This window comes from Gymnodraco acuticeps, unplaced genomic scaffold (genome assembly GCF_902827175.1).
Source record: "Gymnodraco acuticeps unplaced genomic scaffold, fGymAcu1.1, whole genome shotgun sequence".
Lineage (NCBI taxonomy): Eukaryota > Metazoa > Chordata > Actinopteri > Perciformes > Bathydraconidae > Gymnodraco > Gymnodraco acuticeps.
The window spans coordinates 1190811-1216198 of NW_022990152.1; the positions used below are offsets into that span (position 1 = coordinate 1190811).

Genomic DNA, 25388 nt, shown 5'->3' on the forward strand with positions numbered 1-25388 from the left:
ACACACAACACACACACACACACACACACACACACACACACACACACACACACACACACACACACACACACACACACACACACACACACACACACACACACACACACACACACACACACACACACACACACACACACACACACACACACACACACAGGGCCGCCCCTCCCTACAGGCCAATCACGCAGGCTGCATGGGGCCCCGCCTTGTGCAGGGGCCCCGCCCAGAGGGCCTCAGCTGCTGTGCGCAGTCCTCCGCGAAGTTCTCCGCGCACCCCCCGCTGACACGCGAGAGTGAGAGGTGACAAGGGGAGCACGTCTGTAATCCGACATCGTTGCAATTAATCGACATCTGACCAATCACGGCTTTGATACGGCCACTAGTGCAGGTGAAGAGATGTCGGTGAAAAGACAGTTTCAGTCCGGAGCAAGCAAGAGGGAAAAAAACAAAACATGAAGAAACTAGAGCATCACTCGAAGGTGGGTTATTATTGTATGAGTCAAATATACAACTTGTGAATGTTGTATAAGTCAAATTGCCAATTGCCATATTAAAACATCAGCTGCAATTCACGACATGAAGAAGGCATAGCATATAGGCTAATGGAGATGTATTTACCATTCATTCAAGTATGTTATGCCTTTGATCTGCTAATGTGCAGGAGAAAGAGTGATACACTGTCTGTCTAGTTGGCTTACATAACAGTTAAAGTTTACAGCCTAAAAAACATGGAGCATTTTTCCCCTTTTATTCATTTGTATGTCAATTTGCACATTTCATGGTGATGCTAGTCAAGACAAAACATGCTTATGACATGCTCAAAACCTGATATTTCTTAAATCTGTATTCTAGTTCCCTCTGTCAGCAATGTATCAACAAATACACACACATTTCTATCAGTATGTCTCTGTGTTGTGGTTGACATGATGATGACTGTTAGGAGAGAGGCTGAACTATATTATAATAAAATAATGTAGTATTTATATTATTGAATTGATTATGATTATTAGTAGAAGCAGTTTATTTGCATTAATTATATTTTAATCTTTTTGAGGCTAGTATTTGGCAGGAAATGCAGACGTAAATTCACCTGTAAACGCATAGTGAACGACATACATGGACATTTACCATTTACCTCACTGTATAAAAAAGTAACTGTTGATAATAATAATAATAAACAGGAATTATATTTGCAAAGTAGCCTGCTTTGTTTTCAAAAAAAATGTTTTCACTCCTGTCGGTTGGGGGGGGGGCCTCATCTCACAATGTCGCTTGGGGCCCCAAGTTGGCCAGGGGCGGCCCTGCACACACACACACACACACACACACACACACACACACACACTCACACACACACTCACACACACACACACACACACACACACACACACACACACACCACACACACACACACACACACACACACACACACACACACACACACACACACACACACACACACCATGTATACATCACTTCAGGGGACATTACATTGACTTACATGCATTTCCTGGAGACTTATCCTAACCTTAACTATAACCAACACATGCCTAACCCTAACCCTAAACCTAACCAAGTCTTCACCCTAAAATGAATGATTCCCCTCATGGGGACCTCCAATTTGTCCCCATAAGGGAGGCGAGTCCCCACACGTGACTATGTAAACAGATTTAGGTCCCCACAAGTATAGTAATGCTAGTCCACACACACACAACACACACACACAACACACACACACACACACACACACCACACACACACACACACACACACACACACACACACACACACACACACACACACACACACACACACACACACACACACACACACACACACACACACACACACACACTCACACACATCCTCCAAAGCTTAAAAGCACAACAAAAACTGCTTTTTTGTTTCATCTTCCAGAGCAAACTACAATGGTCTTAGATCTTGATTCTGCAGATCGATATTGATCGTTGATAATGAAAGTGTTTTTTGATCTAAATCAGTAGAAGTGCATGATATAAATAAAGCTCACCTTTAGCCATGCGATTGAGAACCATGTCGATCCGGATGTACGTCCCAGTCCGGCCTATCCTGTCACTTTTCAAACAATATATAATACAAATAATTAATAATCTGATTGCAAAAAGTCTACCTCGTTAACGATGGTTATTGCTGCTACCCAGTGGACTCGTGTGGTACTACGATGCCATATCAACGCCGTCCATTTATCTCCATCATTAGATCTTTAGTCTAAATTAACCGTTTTACTAAGTTTCTATTAATCCATGTTGTTGATGGATAATTCAGGATTTACCTGCAGTGCACGATGATGGGGCAGGACCGTCCTCTGTAGCACTTATTCACCTTCCTGAAGAGAGGAAAAACACAGAAATGTAAACAAATAAAACATATTTATTTACCTATTTAAGCTGGTGCATTAACTATTCCATATAAACATGGATGATTGTGCAATTATGCAATCTTAAAATATGTCTGAGATCATTGCAGTATCTAGAAAGTGCACAGTACCACTTTACTTTACTCCTATGGCAGTTTAATAATTTACCTAGCATCTATGTATATATATCAAACTGTTAATATATGTATATATTAAAACCCTAAGTAGTAAGCCCCAAGGACGGACAACCTCTAGGTTTAGGAGATAATACATAAATATGAGAACTTTTTGCAGCCTCAGTGTTTGACTACAAAAGTCTCTTCTGTCTTAAAATAAAAGTACTGGTACACACAGATGATTTGTCCACATCTCCACGCCCCCATACACGCACATATTACTGACAGCTGACTTGCTTAGCTTCGTTAAGTCCTCTGGTTTTGATAAATAAAAAGTGTTTTTCGGCGATGGACCTCCTGCTGCAGCCACATCAGTCCATGATCATTTTTGTGACTATGCAACTGGAGACACAAACTAGTTGCAAACCACAAGAATGACACAGACAGATATGTTCAAGTTTAACCAGCCGCTGACCTCCATCGCACAGGGAGGGGGGGGGGTTGGAGTAAGGAAGGATGGGAGGAAACACTTTGGTGTCTGCGTTGTGTTTTTAACCCTCTTGTTGTCACCTTTCTTTAATAAATACTCAAACCTTCTGGACGCTTTTGGACACACTTCTATTGTAATTCTGTACAATGTTACGCCTGCTTTAGGTTGGTTTCCTAACGTAGAAATAAAGTGGAACAGTATTTATTTTCTTGGTAAATTCCTCATGTTTCATAATGCATGACTTTGCTTTGTTTTAAGATGATTTCCCCCAGTTTTTAATCCTTTTCCCCACATTGAAATCAGTTTAGATTCTCACTTTGAAACACAATAGACTCCTATCTTGTGTGCAATAGGAGTCCTTTACGTTGTATTTCATTACAGTAATTGCAATAAAAGTATTTAAATATGAGTTTTGCTGCAAAATAATGTAGTTTTTGTTGTAGTAATGTTTCTGTATCTAAAATGTAAAACCCTCCGGTAGCTTTACAGGTTATTTTATTTGCAGTCAGTTAAGGGTCTTCATTTATTGATATTTCACTGCAGAAACTCCTCGGTAAACCGTATTTAATTTTGTCTTAATGTAGGCTACATTATTACTTTCATATTCTGTTCTTGTACATATCCCATATTCTATCTACATGTATATAGACTTTTTGCACTACTTTTTATTTTGTATTTTGTTATATATGTTGCATTGTTGGAGGACCTCAGGTCAGAAGAATTTCATTGCCATTTCTACACTGTAGCTGCTGTGCATATGACTTGAATCTTTGAGTAATGCAGCTGCTTCTTCAATCAGTCTGCATGTTTTTGTATCAGATTACGGGATGTCTCAGGTTAGTTCTTGTGCAGGTGGAGGCGGTACCTGCGGAAGTCGAGCAGCGGGCGGGTGGCGGGGGGGGATGTCCTGCGTCGGCCAGCTGAGGAAGTGGAACTGAGTGAGGGTCCGGGTCTCCTGCGTCTGGACGTTCTTCAGGTAGAAGCTCCTCACCAGGAAGTCGTTCGTGCTCCGACACCAAGTTCACCTGGAGAAACACCATCAGACAAGTAGTGGAGGACAAATACTCCGTTACTGTACTTAAGGTATCTGGTATCAGTGCTTTACTCCACTACTTATTGTTCTGACGACTTCTTACTTTCTACTTCTTACATGTTGAATCCAAATACCTGTATTTTCTACTTCTTACATTTTGAACACAAATACCTGTACTTTCTACTTCTTACATGTTGAACCCAAATACCTGTACTTTCTACTTCTTACATGTTGAACCCAAATACCTGTACTTTCTACTTCTTACATGTTGAACACAATACCTGTACTTTCTACTTCTTACATGTTGAACACCAAATACCTGTACTTTCTACTTCTTACATGTTGAACCCAAATACCTGTACTGTTCTACTTCTTACATGTTGAACAACAAATACCTTGTACTTTCTACTTCTTACATGTTGAACCCAAATACCTGTACTTTCTACTTCTTACATGTTGAACCCAAATACCTGTACTTTCTACTTCTTACATGTTGAACCCAAATACCTGTACTTCTACTTCTTACATGTTGAACCCAAATACCTGTACTTCTTCTACTTCTTACATGTGAACACAAATACCTGTACTGTTCTACTTCTTACATGTTGAACCCAAATACCTGTACTTTCTACTTCTTCCATGTTGAACCCAAATACCTGTACTTTCTACTTCTTACATGTTGAAACTCAAATACCTGTACTTTCTACTTCTTATACATGTTTGACCCAATACCTGTACTTCTACTCTTACATGTTGACCTCAAATACCCTGTACCTTTTTTTCTTATGTTACCATACTTTCTACTTCTACATGTTGAACCAAATACCTGTACTTTCTACTTCTTACATGTTGAACCAAATACCTGTACTTTCTACTTCTAACATGTTGAACCAAATACCTGTACTTTCTACTTCTTACATGTTGAAACACAAATACCTGTACTTTACCTAAGCTTCTTACATTGTTGAACACAAATACCTGTACTTTCTACTTCTTACATGTTGAACACAATCACCTGTACTTTCTACTTCTTACTTGTTGAACACAAATACTGTACTTTCTACTTCTTACATGTTGAACTCAAATACCTGTACTTTCTACTTCTTACATTTTGACCCCAATACCTGTACTTTCTACTTCTTACATGTTGAACCTCAAATACCTGTACTTTCTACTTCTTACATTTTTGAACCCAAATACCTGTACTTTCTACTTCTTACATGTTGAACACAAATACCTGTACTTTCTACTTCTTACATGTTGAACGCAAATACCTGTACTTTCTACTTCTTACATGTTGAACTCAAATACCTGTACTTTCTACTTCTTACATGTGAACGCAAAGACCCTGTACTTTCTACTCTACTTCTTCATGTTGAACAAATACCTGTACTTTCTACTTCTTACATGTTGAACTCAAATACCTGTACTTTCTACTTCTTACATGTTGAACCACAAATACCTGTACTTTCTACTTCTTACATGTTGAACCAAATACTGTACTTTCTACTTCTTACATGTTGAACCAAATACCTGTACTTTCTACTTCTTACATGTTGAACCTCAAATACCTGTACTTTCTACTTCTACATGTTGAACAAATACCTGTACTTTCTACTTCTTACATGTTGAAACCAATACCTGTACTTTCTACTTCTTACATGTTAAACCCAAATACCTGTACTTTCTACTTCTTACATGTTGAACCCAAATACCTGTACTTTCTACTTCTCTCATTTTCCAAACAGCTGGTTCCTTTAGTTTGAATGTGTGTTTGATGCGTGATCATTATTATTTAGAGTCATTGCGTGCCTATTGATTTGAACACGATCCGTGGATCCATCATTTCCTGGTCTTCTCTGAAGAAGAGGGACCAATGAAAACGTTGTCATGTTGCCGTTGTTCAGCATGGAAACATTCATTAGCTAACAATGACATTATTGTTCGATTAATATAAAGGGAGGTCAGGTACTCTTTAAAGCAGCTGCTAGTTATGGGTACTCTTTACTGAAGTACATTTCAAAGTTCTTTACTTTTACTTTCACCAGAGTTTCTTTACTTCTACTTTCACCAGAGTATGTTTAAACACAGGTATCTGTACTTCTACTTGAGTAAAGGATGTGTGTACTTTTGCCATCTCTGCCTCACACACACACTCACCTCGTAGATGTGGTAGAGGGACGAGCCCTTAGGCCAGTAGCGGTCACACTGTTTCTCCCCGTCTTCAACCAGAGCGCTCATCATCACGATCACAGTGCAGCCGTTCTCCCACACACACACACACACACACACACACACACACACACACACACACACACACACACCACACACACACACACACACACACACACACACACACACACACACACACACACACACACACACACACACACACACACACACACACACCACACACACACACACACACACACACACACACACACACACACACACACACACACACACACACACACACACACACAGGGATGTTTCAGTGTATGACTGATGAAGTTTAGTGATAAATTATATATATATTAAAGGAACTGGAGCTTTTAAAAAACCTGCAGGAAATACTACTGGAAGGTTGTGGCTCCGAACAAATGCATGACAGGTAACCAAAGATAAGACACCCCTCAGTTTGGGGCTGACACTGCACTAATATGAGGAAAACGTAATAAATATAATAATATAAATGATACATGAGTAATGGCCTCTTACCTGCCAGAAGTCAGAGATGGTGTGAGGGGGGGTTACCTTGGTTGGTGATTGGCTAATGCAAGCCAACACATCGTTATATATATATGACATCATAAAGTGGCCAAAATCTGCTCAGACAGGTCAGACAGGTTTGTATATAAATGGATCAGGACAAAAAGAGAGAGAATCTTTTGTCCTGAAACTTTCAGAGTCTCTTTCCACAGAGGGGACACATGTTGATGAGACATAAAAAGGTGGATTTTGCATAATAGGAGACCTTTAATATGAATATATTTCTGTTCACTCACAGGGGGCAGACTGGGCGCAGCGGTTCTTCTTGGTCGTTGTCGTCGCTCTGGGCGATGGAGATGGCGCTGGGCTCGGCGGTGTCCTCCCACTCCTTTATCAGACGGTCCTTGTTCCTCAGGTGGTCCTCCATGTAGGTCTTTTAAACATCTCTGTTTCCGGAAAGTGTATCCTCGATTATAGCTCCTCCAGAGAGCCTCCTCGATGCTCGATCCTCGAAGTGCATTTAGAGAAATTAGATGTCCTTCAACATGGCGCACTGAAGTCAATTTCTGGGTCACTACTGGAGGACCGAGGATTCAAGGAGTCGAGGAGGGGACATTAGTGAAATGAGAAAGGGCCCGGGTCCCTTCCAACCCTGTTCCAACCTGGGGGGTCATGCCTGGGGTCCAATCATCACGTTTGATTGGTTTACAGAGGGAATCGTGCATACCATAGATGGGCTTTTTTAAATGAACATCCAAAAATCCCTTTAAAGTCATGTCAGCTGTTTTTGTACCAAAACATAGAGTTAAAATGTGGTGTGAAACCCAAGTTATATTCTACTGTACATGTTTAATTTTGTTGAAGCTTTGTGAGGCTGGCTGGTGTCGTCAGAGAAATAATGCTGGCTCAGGTGTTCCAGGTATCCTGTGAGCAGGAGGGATTTCCGGCACAGCGCCTGCACACTGGTCATGGTAAACACCTGGAGAAATGGGAAAGGATGTCAATGTAAATCACCTCTCAAAAAGCCTCATATATGATGTTCATATTGACGCGCAGTAAATAAACATCCATTTGGAAATCTTGCATTTTTGTACACAAACAGATAAACAGGGTCAGCTGAAAACTGGGCTGTATTTCTTGAAAAGTTGGAGCTTTCCCAGGAGAAGGACAATATTTGAATTACTAATGACGAAAAATAAATGGAAGGAATATTTCTGAAATCAAGTTATTATATTGTTGTGAAGAAAATAAAAAAATGCACTGCAGTGGGAAGGCACATAAATGTTGTATCAGTATATATACATCTGTCTGTGTTTTAGACATTTAAGGCCAAACTAGTGAACTTTAACCATAAACGCTGAGGATGCAGGGTAGATGTAATACCCAACGCGCCCACAAGATGGCAGCATAACGCAACTATTCTACAGTATTCTGAAAATATGCTCACCAGAGATTCTCAGCGAGTATTAAATTAGAACCATATCCTATTATTTCAATAAATAAACTACTGAAATTAATATTTCAATAACCTGTCACTTAAAATGTCGTCCCAGCAGAAACACAACTAATCGGAAAAGAATGGAAGGGACTTAGTTCTTCTTCTTTATATTTTTTGTTTGTGTTTTGCTCACGCAGACTTATCTAAAGCGTAAGCACCTTACCTTCAATTATAATTTTGCACATAACAATGTTCAAATCCTGCAGGCTGGGGATAATGTTATTTCGCCACAGGGGGCACCAGTCAGACTCTGCTGTGGGCCGCTGAGGAAAACCACAGACTTTATGTTGAGGTTTGGCTCCAGTGGAGATGTTACAGGTGAAGTACCTTGCATTAAGAGTGGCAGGAGGTTACTCTGGTATCCATGCTCCTATTCTTCATTGAAAACATTTAGAATCCAGATCCTCTGCACCAATGGACGACAATGACATCATCTGGCATTAAAGTGGAGGACAATAACATTTTATCATGTTTTCAGCAGTGAACAGAAACAAGTATGCAATCTGGACCTCACTAAAGACCACATGTGAGCGCTTCCCGTACTGTGATGAGAGCCACTATGTGTTCACTGTGAAACCCTTGAAGCTACATGCTGTCTCCGGACTCCTGACAGACACGGCTCAGGTGTTGCTCTTCTCTTCCTGTGTAAATTATAAGGCAGGTTTTGAAAGGTGTCACACCAGACACAGGATGCTGCCACAGTTCTTTCTCTCTCTTCCTCTTTTCTTTTTCATGTACATGACAACAGCTATGTGATCTGTCAGAACTGGCTCTACGACGGCAGCTTGTAGCAGCACATACAGTATTGTTGAGACTTGAATGGTATACATCCATACATTGTCATTTTAGGCAAGACACTACAGGCAAAATGATGTTTCCTTTTCATATAGAGGTCAGTTTTGAGAGTTTGTGCTTCTTTCAAACTAGTGGAAATAAAACATCTAAAATATATATTCATGTGTTTACTTTTCTAACTTTGTCTATCTGTAGATTTCTCATAATCTCACCATAAATTAGCATAAGATAATACATTATTTGCATATGTTACAATAACATTCATGAAAACGTCATGTTTACCCTATTCAAATGTAGTGTCTTTCAAAATGTCAAGAGTTTTGCAAAACATATTTTGAGAAAACAGTCTTTAAAGATATGATTTTCATACTACCCAAAAGATAAACCTTGTTGCAAAAATCATTTTATTTACAAAACATAATGCTTCCTTGGCATAATTTAACATAGCATTTCATTACGCTTGCTATAACGTTTTCAACAGGAAACGTTCCATGGTGATATCTAGCAGTTAAAACTGTTACTCTGTTCATCTGTAGTGTCTCTCCTACATAAATGTCTGCTGTGTAGGTTTTCTGAATTGACCGTGAAGTCCTGCTGTGTTGATGTATCCGAAAACCATAGTAACCCAGGAGCACACTGAATAACAATCAGTGTCTGACGGGGGGAGTTACACTGAAAGGATGAGTGAAGTAAAAGCCTCATTGTCGGGGAAATACTGTAATGACTGCCTTAAGATATTCTGGGTGTGTACTCCTTTTGCTGATATTAGCCTTTAAGTAAATATTGTAAAACTATAAAAAAGAAAGAAAAGCTTACGTTGAACAGAGGAGCCTATTCACATAATGGGTTTATGTTCCCTACTTGCCTACCCGCCTGCCCCTGGCCCCAATCTGGCCTCCTCTCTTTTAGAAGGCCTTAATGACTGACCCATTTACATAACTCCCTTCCGGTTTGCAAATGTTTCCCTTTATGAGGCCCTCCTCTGTCTCCGGACTCATTCTCCTCATCCTTTCTCGCTCTCCCTCTCTCTATCTGAACGTCTCTCGCCCACATTCTGACCAGGTGGAGCCCAAAGTAAACTATGTCACATGCAGAGAGAGAAAGGCAGCCGGGGAACGGTGCTGATAATCTCTGTCAACAGCATATCTGAGGGCCTCGGCTGCCTGGCTACTGCCCACCGTGTGTGTGTGAGGGTGTGTGTGCTCAAAGCCAACTGGTCAAGTGTGTGTCTACCTCACCGTGCTCACCCAACAACTTATCCGGTGTGTGGGTGTTTCTATTGATTGCCAACAAATTACCTAGGCCAAAAAAGCATGTGTGCTACATTTGAAAGTGTATGAACAAAATGCAACGCAGTGATCGTTGTCCGTTTCCAAAAGTGAATTGTGTCAAACCATACAAGGCAATGCTATGCTAACACTATCTGAGAGTTATATAAGAAGGTTGATACTCCTTTCATGTCTGTGCCTTAACTGAGAAGCTAGCCCTGGGAGTCAATTAGTTTAGCTCTCTCAAATCCCTCAAAGATACACCTACCAGCGACTTTAAACCTGACCAATTATCATGTCATATCTTGTTTGTTTGATCTGTACACATATTAAGATGTTTAAATGAGAAGTTGTGGTTTTAAGGGGAAATTACATGATGAAATAATTGCTTTGCGATTTGCAGCCAGATTGAATGACTTCCTGGAAAGAAAATGTGGTCTGAGAGCTAACATATCACACATAAGATAAGACCACGGTGGAAAATAACCACATTTATATATAGACAACCACTGAAGTGATGCGAACACAAAAGTGTATCAGACTGTTCATAATATACATCAACGACATTTGCAGAGTATCAAATATATTGAAATTTATTTGATTTGCAGATGACACTAATATGTTTTGTTCCGGTGACAATTTGAAAGAGCTAATGGAAGTGATAACAGCAGAAATGATTAAAGTAAAACATTGGTTTGACACAAACAAATTATCATTAAATATAAGCAAAACAAAGATTATGTTATTTGGAAAACATAAAACAAATCCACAGATACAATTAATACTAGATAACACATAGAAAGAGTATATGAAATGAAGTTCCTTGGTGTGGTTTGAGAGCACAAAATCAGCTGGAAACCTCATATCACTCATGTAAAAGCAAAACTGGCTAAAACTATCGCAATATTGGGAAAAGCCAGATACATTCTGGACTACAACTCATTGCATACTCTATATAACACACTCATATTGCCATATCTGATTTACTGTGAGGAGATTTGGGGAAACACGTATAAAACCAACCTACAGCCGTTATGCACATTACAAAAAAGGGCTATAAGAGTTATCAATAATGTTGGATATCTTGAACACACTAATGTATTATTTTTGAAGTCACACATGAAGTTCATTGATCTGGTTAAATTTAAAACGGCACAAATCATGTACAGAGACATAATCTACTTCCTAGGAAATTAAAAACATTGTTCGTAGACAGAGAGGGTGGGTATCATTTGAGAGGAAATCTACATTTGAAACAACTCAAGGTCAGAACAATTCAATTCAATTCAAAACCTTTATTTATACAGATAAAACCCATTGAGATCATAGACCTCTTTTACAATGGTGACCTGCTTCAATTAGTTCCAAACATTAATACAAACATGACAGAAAACAAAGGACATTATATGATACTACAGTTTGTATACTAGTAGCATTTACAGACACCAATATTTTCTGATTGTATAGCGTCTATCCTAGCTTTAAAAACATGAAATGGAATCAAACTGCTTAGCTTCCATTCCTTTTGTAGACTCTGAGAAGTATGAGTTTAACAATCTGTGGGGTGATTTTATGGAATGGTTTGGAGCAGGAGTTAAAACAAAGCACAAGCATAATTCAGTTTAAAAGGATGTACAGAAACACTTTTTTGGAAAACTATGAGAAGGAAGAAAGGTGATTGAAGATGAGAAATGATTGTATATGTATAAATGTATGTAGGAATAACTTGCATAATGATTTAAAGGACAATCATTGATCAAGTAAGGGGTGGGAATTAATAAGCATTTGCTTCCTCCTACTCCCTTTCGGACACATATGATTTATTATTATTATTAATATGAAGACTTTTTTTTCTTGAATATATAAATATGACCATGAATGTGGATAAATACTGTATTATAACAATACGGTATTCTGTTCGAAATAAAGACTGAAATGAAATGACTATGCAGCTTGCTTCTTCAGTCACAAAATGTCAAACTAGGTTCAGATTTTTTGTGAATATATGTTTCAAAATCTTTAATAATTCCCACAACTAAACACTCCATTCACTCACAACAGCAGCAGTCACCCACACAGCTTCTTAACCCCCGTGGCACCAGGTGAGGAAGTATGTAATGTCTTTGGCACAAGGCCTCAGCGCTGCTTTCAAGTGGGCACAAAACACGGTGTTGCGGAAGATCAGAATGGCTGTGTGTTCCGCTTTCTCGGCTTTCGCATGTACACACACGCCTCCTTCATTCAAGAGTCACCACAAACAGCCGGGCCTCGGGGCATCTTTCATACATACAGGAAGAAAGGGTTTGGAACGGCTTCCAGGACACATACCTGTCTGTTGTCGAATGTCAAGCATGGGACTGTGACATTTCACAAGACTGCACGCACACACAACACACCCCTCCAAAACACACATATGCACATATATTGGGGTTTTAAGACCACTTCCCACAACTGTGAAACCTTTAATGTGGCCAGTGGGTTATCTTTCTAAAAGAGAAAGGCATTTGTCAATGGGATGTGAAGATCCAAAGCCTTTAAACCAAATATTGTACAATGAAAGTGTTGGGTGGGTTGCAAGTTTACTTTCCCTTCTTCCAGGAATTGTTTTACATTTTGAATGATGCTGGTAAAGAGAATGTCCCCCATTGGTTACCGAAATAGACTCAAAGAGGGACCAAAAGCCGCTTGTCTTTAGAGAGACAGATATAATAAAACACAGGCGCAAATTGTACGTGTTAAAGGCTAAAAGGCTGAACACATGGTTTATCTTTCAACATTTTGTTCAAGTTTACAAATTGACCTGATGAGCAATATCACATTAGGTAATATTCTAAAAGATTGTAAACAACCGGTTAAACTCTACACCCAACATCAGATCTATTTCCTGGAAGACAGCAGTTAGACCCAGACTGATCGACAAACATAAAAACCTGCCTCGTTTTTTACGTTTTGTTTGACTTCTGCACCATTTATCCCATGCAGGAGTGTCCCTGGAACAACAATTATAATATGCACACGTGCACGAGCTACAAGCTCAACGTCAGCCAATATTGACATTCCCCTGTGGATGCCACCTGGTCTGCCAGTTGAGGAATAATATACCAACAGTGCAACCGCTCATTAAGAAGTCACGTGACACCGGCACGTTTCAGACCATCCAGGTTGTTCCTCAGACATTATGTTTAAATCATCCGGTATTTATAATAAGCTAAGGGGCACACAAGGATTCAATAGAAAAGGAGAAGAGCTATGTTAAGTGTAGAGAAAGACATTTAAATGTATAAATGATTACCGTGGCAATAATAGTAGTTGAAGTAAACAAACACATTCTTTACAAATTTAAAAATACATGCAATTTTCTTCCTTCAGAGTTCATCCATCTTGCATGCCTGAGATACTGACAGAAAGGATTATGGCTTTTACATCACATACAACTTGTTTTCAGTGAGCAGTCTGTTGCCCTTATTAAATAAAGAGTCATTTTTACACAAACACAATACAGTTACTTATAAAGAGAGGGTAGTATATTAACTGTAGTGATTCCTTTCTGTCTCATTTCCATGTGAGGACTAAATAGGTGTTGATGGGTAATTTCCTGATATCATTGACATGATACTGTATGCGTGGCACATACAAGTAATGACAACTGATAGAAAAGGTGTGAAGGGTTACCCCTCTCACACGTAGCTACATAGAGAGGCTTGTAAGGATGAAAACGTGTGAATGGGATGGTGTGAGGTTGGTGAACACAATGGTTGTTGTGTGCAGCAGGAGCAGTGTGTGTGGGGGGGGGGGGGGGGGGGGGGGGGCTGAGAGGCACAGAGGGTAGAGAATGTAGCCCATGTGCTGAAAAACAGAGATGTATATCTGAACGTGAGCATCTCTCGCAAAAGGCCATACACTGCTTGATGCGTTGACAAAACTCGTCCATTTAGTCTCTACAGAGCAGCTCACTTTATACCTGATGACATTTCAAGTTTCAGCTCTGAGCTCTCTGGTTTCCGGAGAGACTCCCTTTAACTTCTTCATGTGTGGAGAGCCTTGACACGTGGAGTCGCGGAACTCCTGGAGAGCGACCTCTTCGTATTTTCACAGTAAACAGCCCCTCCAAAAGCTCGCTCCCTCTCCTCCGTCTCCGAACAGTGGCCTCCTTTCAGGGCCATCACTTAAGGGCCCTATTAATAATTTGACAAGTTTTCTCAAAGATTAATTACGGCAAGCTTCGAGGCTGCAATTATGCAGGGTGGAGAGACTCTGTAAACCTTCTCCAGCTCCATTTCCAGGCCCAATTTTCCACTTATCAACATGTCAATGTGGAAGAGAAGTTGTCTTACAGTCTCTCTGCAGCTCGGGTCCCCATTAGTTGAAGGAAATAAACAACACTTACTGGCAAATGCTCACCAATCCCCTTGCAGACAGCTGAGATTGAATGCAGGATGAGAGTCAATAGGACCAATTTTCTAAATCCGAGACAAAATAAATCTGGACCTGGTTGCATTAGAGTGAGGGAAGTGGTACATCTTTCCAATTCTAAAGAATGATAATGCTAAGATTAGGGTTTCCTCTTCACTTGACAGCTGCAGGAATAATATAAATGGGCTTTGTTTAGCAGGTATAATGTCTGCCCCAAAACAACATGACTGGGTTAATAAATCAAGTAAGCTAGGATTCAACCTTCACCCTTCATTCACTTCCTTTCCAGACCCTGATTTTACTTGGTTAAGACCAACATGCTGGACCAAAAGACATACTGTACATCGCCAACACACTCCATTAATAGCAGCTGGTATCAGAAACCAATAATCATCAAATTTAACAAACCACCGTAAGACTCAGAGTCGATCATACTGTTTAACTTCCAAGGTAAATTCCACCATGAAAGGCAAACTCTAGTAGGTCTTATAGGCAGTCAAAGTCATACACACAAAGCAATTAGTGCTGGAGTTTGACCCACTTCTGCCTTCTATATGATGAAGTGTTGAACTTGTGACTGCTGGGCGAGGTGGCAAGTAGCAGCCAGACACCATACATCACCACCGAAGAGTGGAGGGCTCCTGTCCTGCACAGCAGATGCTGGTACCGAGCCAGCAGGCCTGTACTCGAGTGTGTGTGTGTGTGTGTGTGTGTGTGTGTGTGTGTGTGTGTGTGTGTGTGTGTGTGTGTGTGAGAGAGAGAGAGGGAGAGAGAGAGAGAGGGAGAATACAATGCAGCGAGTGTCCCCATGCTGTGTTCTGCCAGAGATAAGAGCCACCTGCCTGTCCCACTCTCCCCTCTCACTACAACTCATGTAAAGCATGTATACAAATGATCCGTGCACAGCATGTGTGCATAATAATTGCCACATTAGAAAATATGACTTTTATTGTATATAATGCTATTTTGATTATGACGCAGCATTGGAATAGTCTACCAATAGTCTACTGTCTGATTTAAATATCATTATGATGTATATATGTTCCTCTCTGTGCTGCATGTTGAAACATTACGTCTATGTTTGCACTCAGTGAGAAAGGAGGGGACGGAGAGATGAACTCGGAGCACAAAGCCCAGATTGTCCCTGATAACAATGAGCCATTCATTTGCCTCGCGATGGGCCCTAATTAATTCCAACTTTACATTCTGACCTACAATCTCCCCCTGCTCATCAATTAATGCATCGGGCCAGATGACTTCACCCTGTCTTCATCTCCTTCACTTCACTCCTTTTTTATGGAAAAGATTATAGTTGAATTCTGTGGGCAGCCAAATGTCCTTACAGGCTATCAATGATTGTAAGCCAATATCAATCTGATACAATACATTTCCTTTAAGCTCTTGTATTGGTCTCCTGGCTGACAGAAATATGTATAGCTCTTAAACATTGTTGAAATAATGATTGGTACTTTGCAGGTCATGTATAGTGGGTTCATTGGAGGGTCTTTTGCTGAAGAGATAAGAGTGAGACTAACCCTAACTTCCAACATCATGCCTTGCGTTCTCCTATAGTTCAACAGGTTAAATGTACTCCTATCCTCCCCTAGAGAGTTTAACGGTTCACTCAATTGTTTCTAATAAGTGTAGGTGGTGACAGCATTTTACCGTAGGCTGTCGTGGCGACAGAAGGAAGTTACTGCTCATGTCAATCTGTTATATCATCTCGTCACTTCTCTTTTCTTCAGTTGAATAAAGTATTTTTTACTGATATTTAGAGTTTTTATCCCTCTTTCTTCTACAATAGATTTACATTTACTATTCCCGCTACACTTAACAATAATAAATCCTGCTTCGTACTACACTTCTGCTGCTCTGTGACATTATCTCCGTCATTTATGGGCAAATATAGACAGAGGGTTCATTATCATTTTGTTCGACTGTTAAGTACAAATAAGGTGGTTTTCCGACCCTCACTGATCTGCGCATTATACCTTCCCATCCCTCCTCTCCTCTGTACCCACACTCCCCCTTGACACCGCACTCTAGTCACCATGCAGCTACACACACTTTTGCTCACACACATCAAAATGGTCCCCTTGCCGCAACCTCAGCCCCTGCTCTCCCCCTGACACACAGAGCTTGGCGCTGTTTCCTTTTTCCTGCCCTACATCCGAAGTGCAAGGAGCGAGAGGAGAGGGGAGCTGAATTAAGAGAGCGGAGGGAGAAAGAGAGGATGGAGCATGGTGGAGGGGGGTTGACATGGAGACGGAGAAGAGAGGCGAGAGAGGGACATAGGAGGGAGAAGGCATGAAATGTGTGAGAGGAGGAGGAGGAGGAGGAGGAGGAGGAGGAGGAGGAGGAGGAGGAGGAGGAGGAGGAGGAGGGGGAAGGCGTCTGTGGTGGGGGGGGCACAAAATGAGGAACAGAGGCGGCTTTGTCGTTAGCAACAGCAAACTTTACGGCGATCATTTGCTGCTTTTGCTCTGCGGCCTCAAAGAGCAGCAGTCTCTGTGTGTGTGTGTGTGTGTGTGTGTGTGTGTGTGTGTGGGTGTGGGTGCACGGTTGTGTGAACGTGTGGCGGAGTGTGTCTACGGCAGCATGTGTGTCTGTTTGAGGCTAAACATGAAGGAGCTGTAGTCCGCCTCATGGAAAAAAAACACACACACACACACACACACACACACACACGCACACACACACACACACACACACACACACACACACACACACACACACACACACACACACACACACGCACACACACACACACACACACACACACACACACACACACACACACACACACACACACACACACACACACACACACACACACACACACACACACACACACACACACACACACCATGTATACATCACTTCAGGGGACATTACATTGACTTACATGCATTTCCTGGAGACTTATCCTAACCTTAACCAGAACCAACACATGCCTAACCCTAACCCTAAACCTAACCAAGTCTTCACCCTAAAATTAATGATCCCCCTCATGGGGACCTCCAATTTGTCCCCATAAGGGAAGCCAGTCCCCACACATGACTATGTAAACAGATTTAGGTCCCCACAAGTATAGTAATGCTAGACCACACACACACACACACACACACACACACACACACACACACACACACACACACACACACACACACACACACACACACACACACACACACACACACACACACACACACACACACACACACACACACACACACACACACACACACACACACACACACACACACACACTCACACTCTCAGGATATTGGGTTGGTTAAAGAGGAAGTAACATGAAGCTTAGCTTGGCACAGGTAGACTAGATCCTTGATAAGTAACTTCCTCTTTTGCTCAGAGGGGATTATGCGGAGGCCTACGAAAATAAGATCATGGACATCATTTCTCTGGCAATAAAGAATAGCCTATGCAATTGTTCTTTGGCTGAAGGCCATTATACACATTATATTTTAGAATTGAAATAAGATCATGCCAACATGCTGGTTGTAGTTTTCCAAAAAGCCTGTTATGCATATGTTCATCTTGATATGCAAAGTGAACATGTTCTTTCAAACGCCAGAAAGGACAAAAAAGGACTGATATCATACCCACTATCTCATTGAGAAACTGTTCTTGAAGAGGTTGGAGGACTTGTGTGATAAAGATAAAAGTTAAAGTCGTTGCGGAGGCTGACATATCCTGTATAAATGTACCAACTAACAGTTAAAGGTGGGGTAGGTCATTCTCTTCAGAAACACTTTTTGTTATATTCCATGGAATGCTCTTAACATCCCGATAGCAATGAATACATGAAATGCTTTGACAATAAATCCATAAATAAATGTCATCTGTGGAAGCCGTAGCGCTGTAAAAAGCACGACCATCTGAGCCGGCCCGGCTGTAACTGGATGGCCTACCTGCCTGTCAGCCGTCCATCTGTGCACAAACTTATCTCGTGCCCTCATTGGTCATGTGCGCGTCCGTGTGTTGGAGGAGGGGCAGATTTTTTCCGGTTGTGTACTTTCAAATTCTAGCGCACTCGAGCTGGTTTCTCCATTCTTACCTCCCCTACCTTTACGGTTAACATGATCTAGTAGAAACCCAAAATACAGGTATGAACCCAAACATTAGCATTATATTTCCCCTTAAATAGAACTGTGACCCTACATAATTATTCAACTTATACTGTCCATAAAATGTAAAAAATGTGAGATGCCTTGTATTTGTTTTGAAGACAAGCGAAAGGTAGCCCTTGCTGGACGGGGAATGGCAGTTCTGCTCCCACGAGGGATGGTGAAACAAAAATGCTCCTCTGCCCCAGTCACTTTTGACATGGTAACCTACTGCATATGTTCAGTGACAAGCCAACACATACATATAAGCTAGTGCTCAGGCTTGATCCAATCTTGATAGTTTAACTCTTGGTATCCCACTGTTTTTACTAACCTGTGATCAGTGTCTCTTTGCATCATAAGCTCACACATTAATTGCGTATTATTTTCTATAGGAATGTGAAAATGCCCTGACTCCTGCTCTTATAAAATACAGAATTCATCAACTGCTCCGGTTTCTGTGTTGAATGCAGCCACTGAACCTGCCCACAGGCGTGGACACCTAATAGTCCACCCAACAGCGTTAAATAAGCACAACTCAAGTAGGCATGATGATTTCATTGGCTGTGGTCTGTGCTAAAAAGAAGGAATCTGACTCGGCTGTGTGTAGTCATTTCACGCAGATTTCAGTCGAAGGAACGCAGTTACTGTAATGTTTCACGAATCACATCCATAGGGAGACTAAAAGGTGAAAAACAAATGCTTATTTGAAGATGTCAACAAGATTTAATTAAAGGATTGCTAGGTTGAATCAATTTGCAGCCTCCCTCTCTTGCCCGTCACAGTGAAGGTTTCTCTGAAGGCCCATTCATCCTCCTTCCCCTGTGTGTCACAGCCAAGGCCTGGGCAGCGCAGTGTGTGTGCGAGGGAGACAGTGAGTTCTGGTCTGTAAGGGTCTCTTTCTTCAGGGTCGTTGAGTGCAGGTGACCACAGGAAGTTGTTTTCCAGAGCTTTTCCAGTGGTGTGTGCATGTGTGTGTGTGTGTTCAGCTTAGGGCCGTCTCACCACAGGAACTTCCTCTTTGGGCAAACACACATACATGCACACTCACCTGCACACTCAAGATTCCTACAGCACAAGCACTCCCATGTGCTTTTCATCCGGTGGTGGTGTCGGCGCGTGCAGGGGAAAATCAACGTTAATGGCGGTGTTCATGAGACCTTGGAGACTTCAGCATTGATTTTGACTTCGGCTTTGATAGTATATGACACAATGTCGATTCTGTTGAGCCATCACAGGAAGAGGATTCCTGTTTTTCAGTGCAAAAGAATTACGCCACCTTCTTTGAAAGCTCCTGAAACAATCCAATATTTAACATTTGAGCTAAAAGGTGATTATAGTAAGTAGGTATAAGAGCGCTCTTTCCCCCGTCACGGCAGACATGCATAGTTATTTTGATAGGCAACTTAACTAGCAGGAAAGTGCCACACTTCTACACCAAATGAGCTCAAGTAAGACTCTGTTTTCTATATTAATCAAGCAGGCATTCCAGGCTGAAGGAATTCTGTTGTTTTTGGCTCTGGGCCAGCTGCAGCGCTACTTCATAAGACGCCTCGCAGTGAGATGACATGTTAAGTGTGCGGCATGTTTTCTCTAACTTTGGGGTCCCTGCAATGAGGCAATCTCTGTCTCGTGGCCTACAGCGAATCAGAGATGGAACGTACGGTGAGTTCTGTAAACACACTTTATCAGAACAAAATGCACTTCATTATGAGACATTCTGTTCACTTTTTGAAGTGGCTTGAAGTCAAACTGAACTTTGAATTCTCACTTTCACTCGGAAACATCAACCATAGTGATAGTGCAGATGCTTTTTTCAGATGGATGAATGAACTCAATCTTTTGAGAAACGTACAGATTCTGAGTTTATCGTACATGAAGTCACGCAAAAGTGAATTGGAGAAATGGGGTCACTGAGTAAGGTAAAAAGTCACAGTGTCATTTATAAAGTCAGTGTAACGAACACAAATTATTGGATGGGGTATTAAACACTTTCACATGTCCATTCTCCACATTTTTTTAGATACTAAATCCGCATAAATTACCCTTCTTTCTTTAAATCTTGACATTATTTAAGGCAATGTGACCAGATGTCATCAAAACCTTAATAGCTTTGCATCCCATGTTATGTTTAGGCACCCCACAGTCTCTTTCCCCTGCAGCCGAGTGTTTTCCAAACAGAGGAGCCTTTATCTTGTGGAATATTGCACCTGTGCCGTTACAGAGTGGATAGCCCTGGCAGAAAGCCTCTCCCTCTCTCTTCATGCCTCTCTGTCTTGTCCCTGGTGGTTTGAAACGTAGAGGAATCTGAGGTATGCTGACAATCTCTGCAGCCATTGACACATTTCTGTCTTCAGGCCGGGGAAACACACACATACGCGCTCTCATGTGCACATTTTGGACGCACAGACACACACACCTCGGCTCGGCTGTCATCATGGGCTTGTCAGCGTGTCGCACCTGTGAATGGTAACCAGAGCCTCTCATAGCTGCCTGACAGACTCAAGAGATCAATTTCCTCCAACAGAGAGAGAGAGAGCATCGGGAGTGTTCACCTCTCAGAAGCAAACTAAATAACATTCCTTCATACTAAATAAATACATAATTGCTTTGATATCATTGTCCAACAGTACAACAACAACAACCTCTCAGATAGGACAGAGGTGTTTGAGTTCTTTCTCGACATTTGCCCATTTCCTGTGCAACATGTACATGCACGCAGTTTGTGGTCAACACTTCTAAATAACGAGTCATTCAGAGTCGTCAGAAGCAACAGTATAAAGCCACAGATCACACACCATTTTCGTTACACTATATAAGCTTAGATTTAACCAGAAGGCTGACGTAATGAAAAAAGTGTTATCCACCAATTTCTTATTGACCTAGCAGCATAAATTAAACAAATACAAAGCACGTGCCTGTGAGTCTCAGGTGTATATGAATATTTCACACTGAATCGCACTTTGCCGTTCAGTGTAACACGTCTTAGTTACAGTCCTTTAACCTCCAAGACACACCCAACGCATCATTAAGATTGAGTCATTGCAAAAAAGAGGGTTTTTAATGGAGCTGAATGGCACACAGGTTGATCATATCTGTGTCTTCCACAGCTTTGTTCCACATGATTTCACCCTCTCCTCTCACACTATCTCCAGCCCTCTACAGAAGGATGACAATGGAGACATACATAGTAATATCACTGGTCCAGTTCTCTCTAAAACATCTTCCTTTTCTCCACAGCTGAATGGATTTAAGAGTGTGTGGAGTCTGCTATATCACTTTTCTCTACCACAGCATCAGTTATGAGAGTGTCGATTTGACTTTCAAATGCCCTCACCCTCTTTCCTTGTGCCTTCATTTGAATAATGTCATGTGGGTCTCAATGACACCATTCAGGTAGAGGGTTACATGATGCCACTGAGGTGAATGGGGCACCTGGAAAAGGAGAAGTTGGCTTGCAAATGTGGCTACAATAAGAATAGAAATACTTAAATATGGAAATATATTTTCCTATTGCATGTTAGAGTCCCATTCGTATGTGGAAAATGACTTTTCATTTTCCACATTTGTAATCAAAAGGATATAGTCTGTTAATGATTGCACACATGCATCCACGCCCCCAAAACACACACACACATAATTGCCACCATCACACTGGTACACACACTAAATGCGATGAGGTATAGTGAGCTGTCAGACCGCACTAATTCCTCTTTTTATGTGTGTCTGTCCTACTGAGGGATCAGGACTGCCTTTCAGGATAACAACTGAAGCTCTAAGCTCTTAGTGTGTGTGTGTGTGTGTGTGTGTGTGTGTGTGTGTGTGTGTGTGTGTGTGTGTGTGTGTGTGTGTGTGTGTGTGTGCGTGTGTGCGTGTGTATCTGGGGGAACAACAATTGGCCGCTAAGCTGTAAAGAGCCTTGCAGCCACGGTGTCGCCAACAAATATCCACTGGCTGTCAGCAACGGACCGACTCTGTTGGTGCTGGTGGGTGTGCGTGTGTGTGTGTGTGTGTGTGTGTGTACACGTGCAGATGAGCCAACTTCCTGTGGTGGATTGAAGTTAAGTGCTGCTATTAGACTTAGGCCTCCAGTCGGGCTTCATTGTCTGGGCAAAATACTCGATTGTGCTGACAGAAACACACACGTGTGCAAGAACACACATGCATACATGAACATGAGCACACATGCACGCCTACAGGTCAATTTCTTAAAGTTTTCAACATGTGCAAAGACTTATCTGCAGCCTTTTATGCTGCACACACACCCTCCGTCTCTTCACACTCACTAAACTTTTACGACAGATACGCTCTCTTCCCTCTTGCTCCGTCTATTTGCCTTCCTGGCTGCTGTAATCTTCCTCCTCAAGGCATAACAGTAGTTCAGCTGCCACTGAGTTGGGTGTTGCATACGATTTTTAACTGCAGGTGTGCCCCGTAATTCACCTGGCAAAGCAGCACACCCTCAAAAAGCTGCAGGGATGAACATGTGTCCTCTCTGCTTTATAGAAATTCAAAAAAAGTTAAAGGTTGCTGTTTAGGACTCGGGATTTGTCACTAACATTCTGTGTGAGGTGTCGATTTATTCTCAAATGAAACTTGTCTTTCTGTAATTGGACTGAATACACAGTGAGAGTAGCAGAGGACAAGCTCAATGGAAAGTTAAACCACAGGTGGGGGGGATGCGCTTAAGCTTCGAGCTCTAGATGTGTGCTGCCTCGCCGCCCACGTCGGAAAATCAGAAAGAAAAGTTCAGCTTCTGAGAAAACGCTTTTCACCGGTAGAGAAGAGATCAGTGTTTTTTTTTTTATTCAACACCTAAGTTCTGTATCCATTTTTTACGTCTTTGTCTATGTGTTGAATTCACTTTTCTGTGACCGACTGGAAGAACGTACATTTATTTTTGTCTGTTTTTGGCATGTCTGAAAACACTTCAGTGACACAGTGTAGTTACAGAGGTTATGTAACTGAAAGAAAGTGTCGTGAATGTTGAGCATGATAAACCACAGTGGCAAAGTCCAGACACTTTCAGGAAGATGATTTACTACCAAAGAAAAAAGGAAACTTCACTTTTGATGATTGTTCTAATGAAAAGGAAGTGTAAAAGTAAATCTGTCGAGTATGCAGTTGATTTTGCATCCCTGCCTTTGACATGACAAAAAAAAAGTGTGTGATCTTTACCAACAGTAACGACTTTAAATGACTCTGCAATACACTTTAAAGCACTACTAGTTCATGTACTGTAGTCACTAGCTTATATGTTGGAAAAGGGAACTTTCCCCATAGGCCTGACTTACATTGTGCAAAGATAGAAGTTGTACTGAATTAGAAATTCTCCTTTCTTTTGCCGTTCTCCACTTTAATATGAACTATGATGTAGGTTTAGTGCACATTTTGCTACTCAGTACCAAAAGTTCATGTTTAATGAATTTACCAGATTTGTGTGTCTTAAAGCTACTGACTCATTTTGGTCAACAGTTCCATATATTCTTCTTAAAATAGGTAAGGAGCAACATCATGTACCCGGTGCTATGGAACAATACTGTGAGTATTTCTACTCGCGTTCTACATATTATTCCTCCCTAATCTTTATATTTCTAACAGTTGTAATGCTTTCACATGGCGGCTCACATCTCCTGAGCCCCCCTGCATGTCCCCTCTCTCTCACAGGGCTGTTTGATTGCTTAAGCCTGGCCGTCAGACACGCAGACAATGCGTCCATGAAGAATAGCCCCGCTTCCTTCCTGTCTTCCTGTGCTGCGTTCTGCCTTGGTGAGCAGGGTGAATAGGCCGCTCTGCCCCACAGCCGCCATGAGCCGCAGGGGCCACGGCAGCTAAAACCAACAAAGAGAGCCGTTCTGGGGCTTCACATCCCCTCCTCCTCCTGCTTCTCTGCTGCCAAATCACTGGGACTGTCGGCGGATAAACCATCTCTCTCCGTGCATCTTGTTTTTATGCTTTCATGCACCAACTCTCACTTTTAAGTCCTTTCTGCTCTGATCTCGTTGCTCTTATGTCAGTGTATTGGTTAAATAAGTCTGTGAATGCATAGTATGTCGATTATTAAAGTTGTATTATGCAACAAATGAACTTTAAACATAATACCACTAAGAAAAAAAGTTGTTTTAACATACATAAGTCTGAGAAGCCTTGTGCCCGGTGAACATCAGGTGACACATCCCTAAATGAGGTGTACAGCATTTTGACAAGAAAAGGTACCCTCCCTGATCCAAAAACAGCTCAGAGGAACTGAAATGACCCAAGAAACCCCAAGGGGGGGCCTTATGCTTTGCAAACATGACTTCCAGACACTTTTTGATCTAAGTGTGCCACTGAGCATTTCGCTCCCAGCTGAGATGCAGACTTCCAAACATCTTGCAGCACAAAAGGAGAATTATATCAACGTGTGGAGACAGTCTTCAGCAAAGAAAATGATAACTTTATAATGTGCACATAGAGAGAAAAATAAGCACTTTTGCTTTATAACGGCATAACAAATCAGCCCTCCCCTACGCCCTCCAATAAGACACCCACCTCCCTATGGGAA

General features: G+C 41.5%; 1 protein-coding gene across 1 annotated transcript; it reads right to left on the reverse strand.

Moving 5' to 3' along the window:
* Positions 1-351: 351 nt before the first annotated feature.
* LOC117546901 (receptor-type tyrosine-protein phosphatase-like N) lies at positions 352-6305 on the reverse strand (the record flags this gene model as incomplete). Its single annotated transcript, XM_034217304.1, is given in 7 exon segments — positions 352-379; positions 2030-2094; positions 2312-2365; positions 3867-3901; positions 3903-4005; positions 4007-4026; positions 6195-6305. Coding segments are annotated over 7 exon segments (408 nt in total), but the record flags the coding sequence as incomplete, so codon positions are not given.
* Between the last annotated feature and the right edge of the window lie 19083 nt (positions 6306-25388).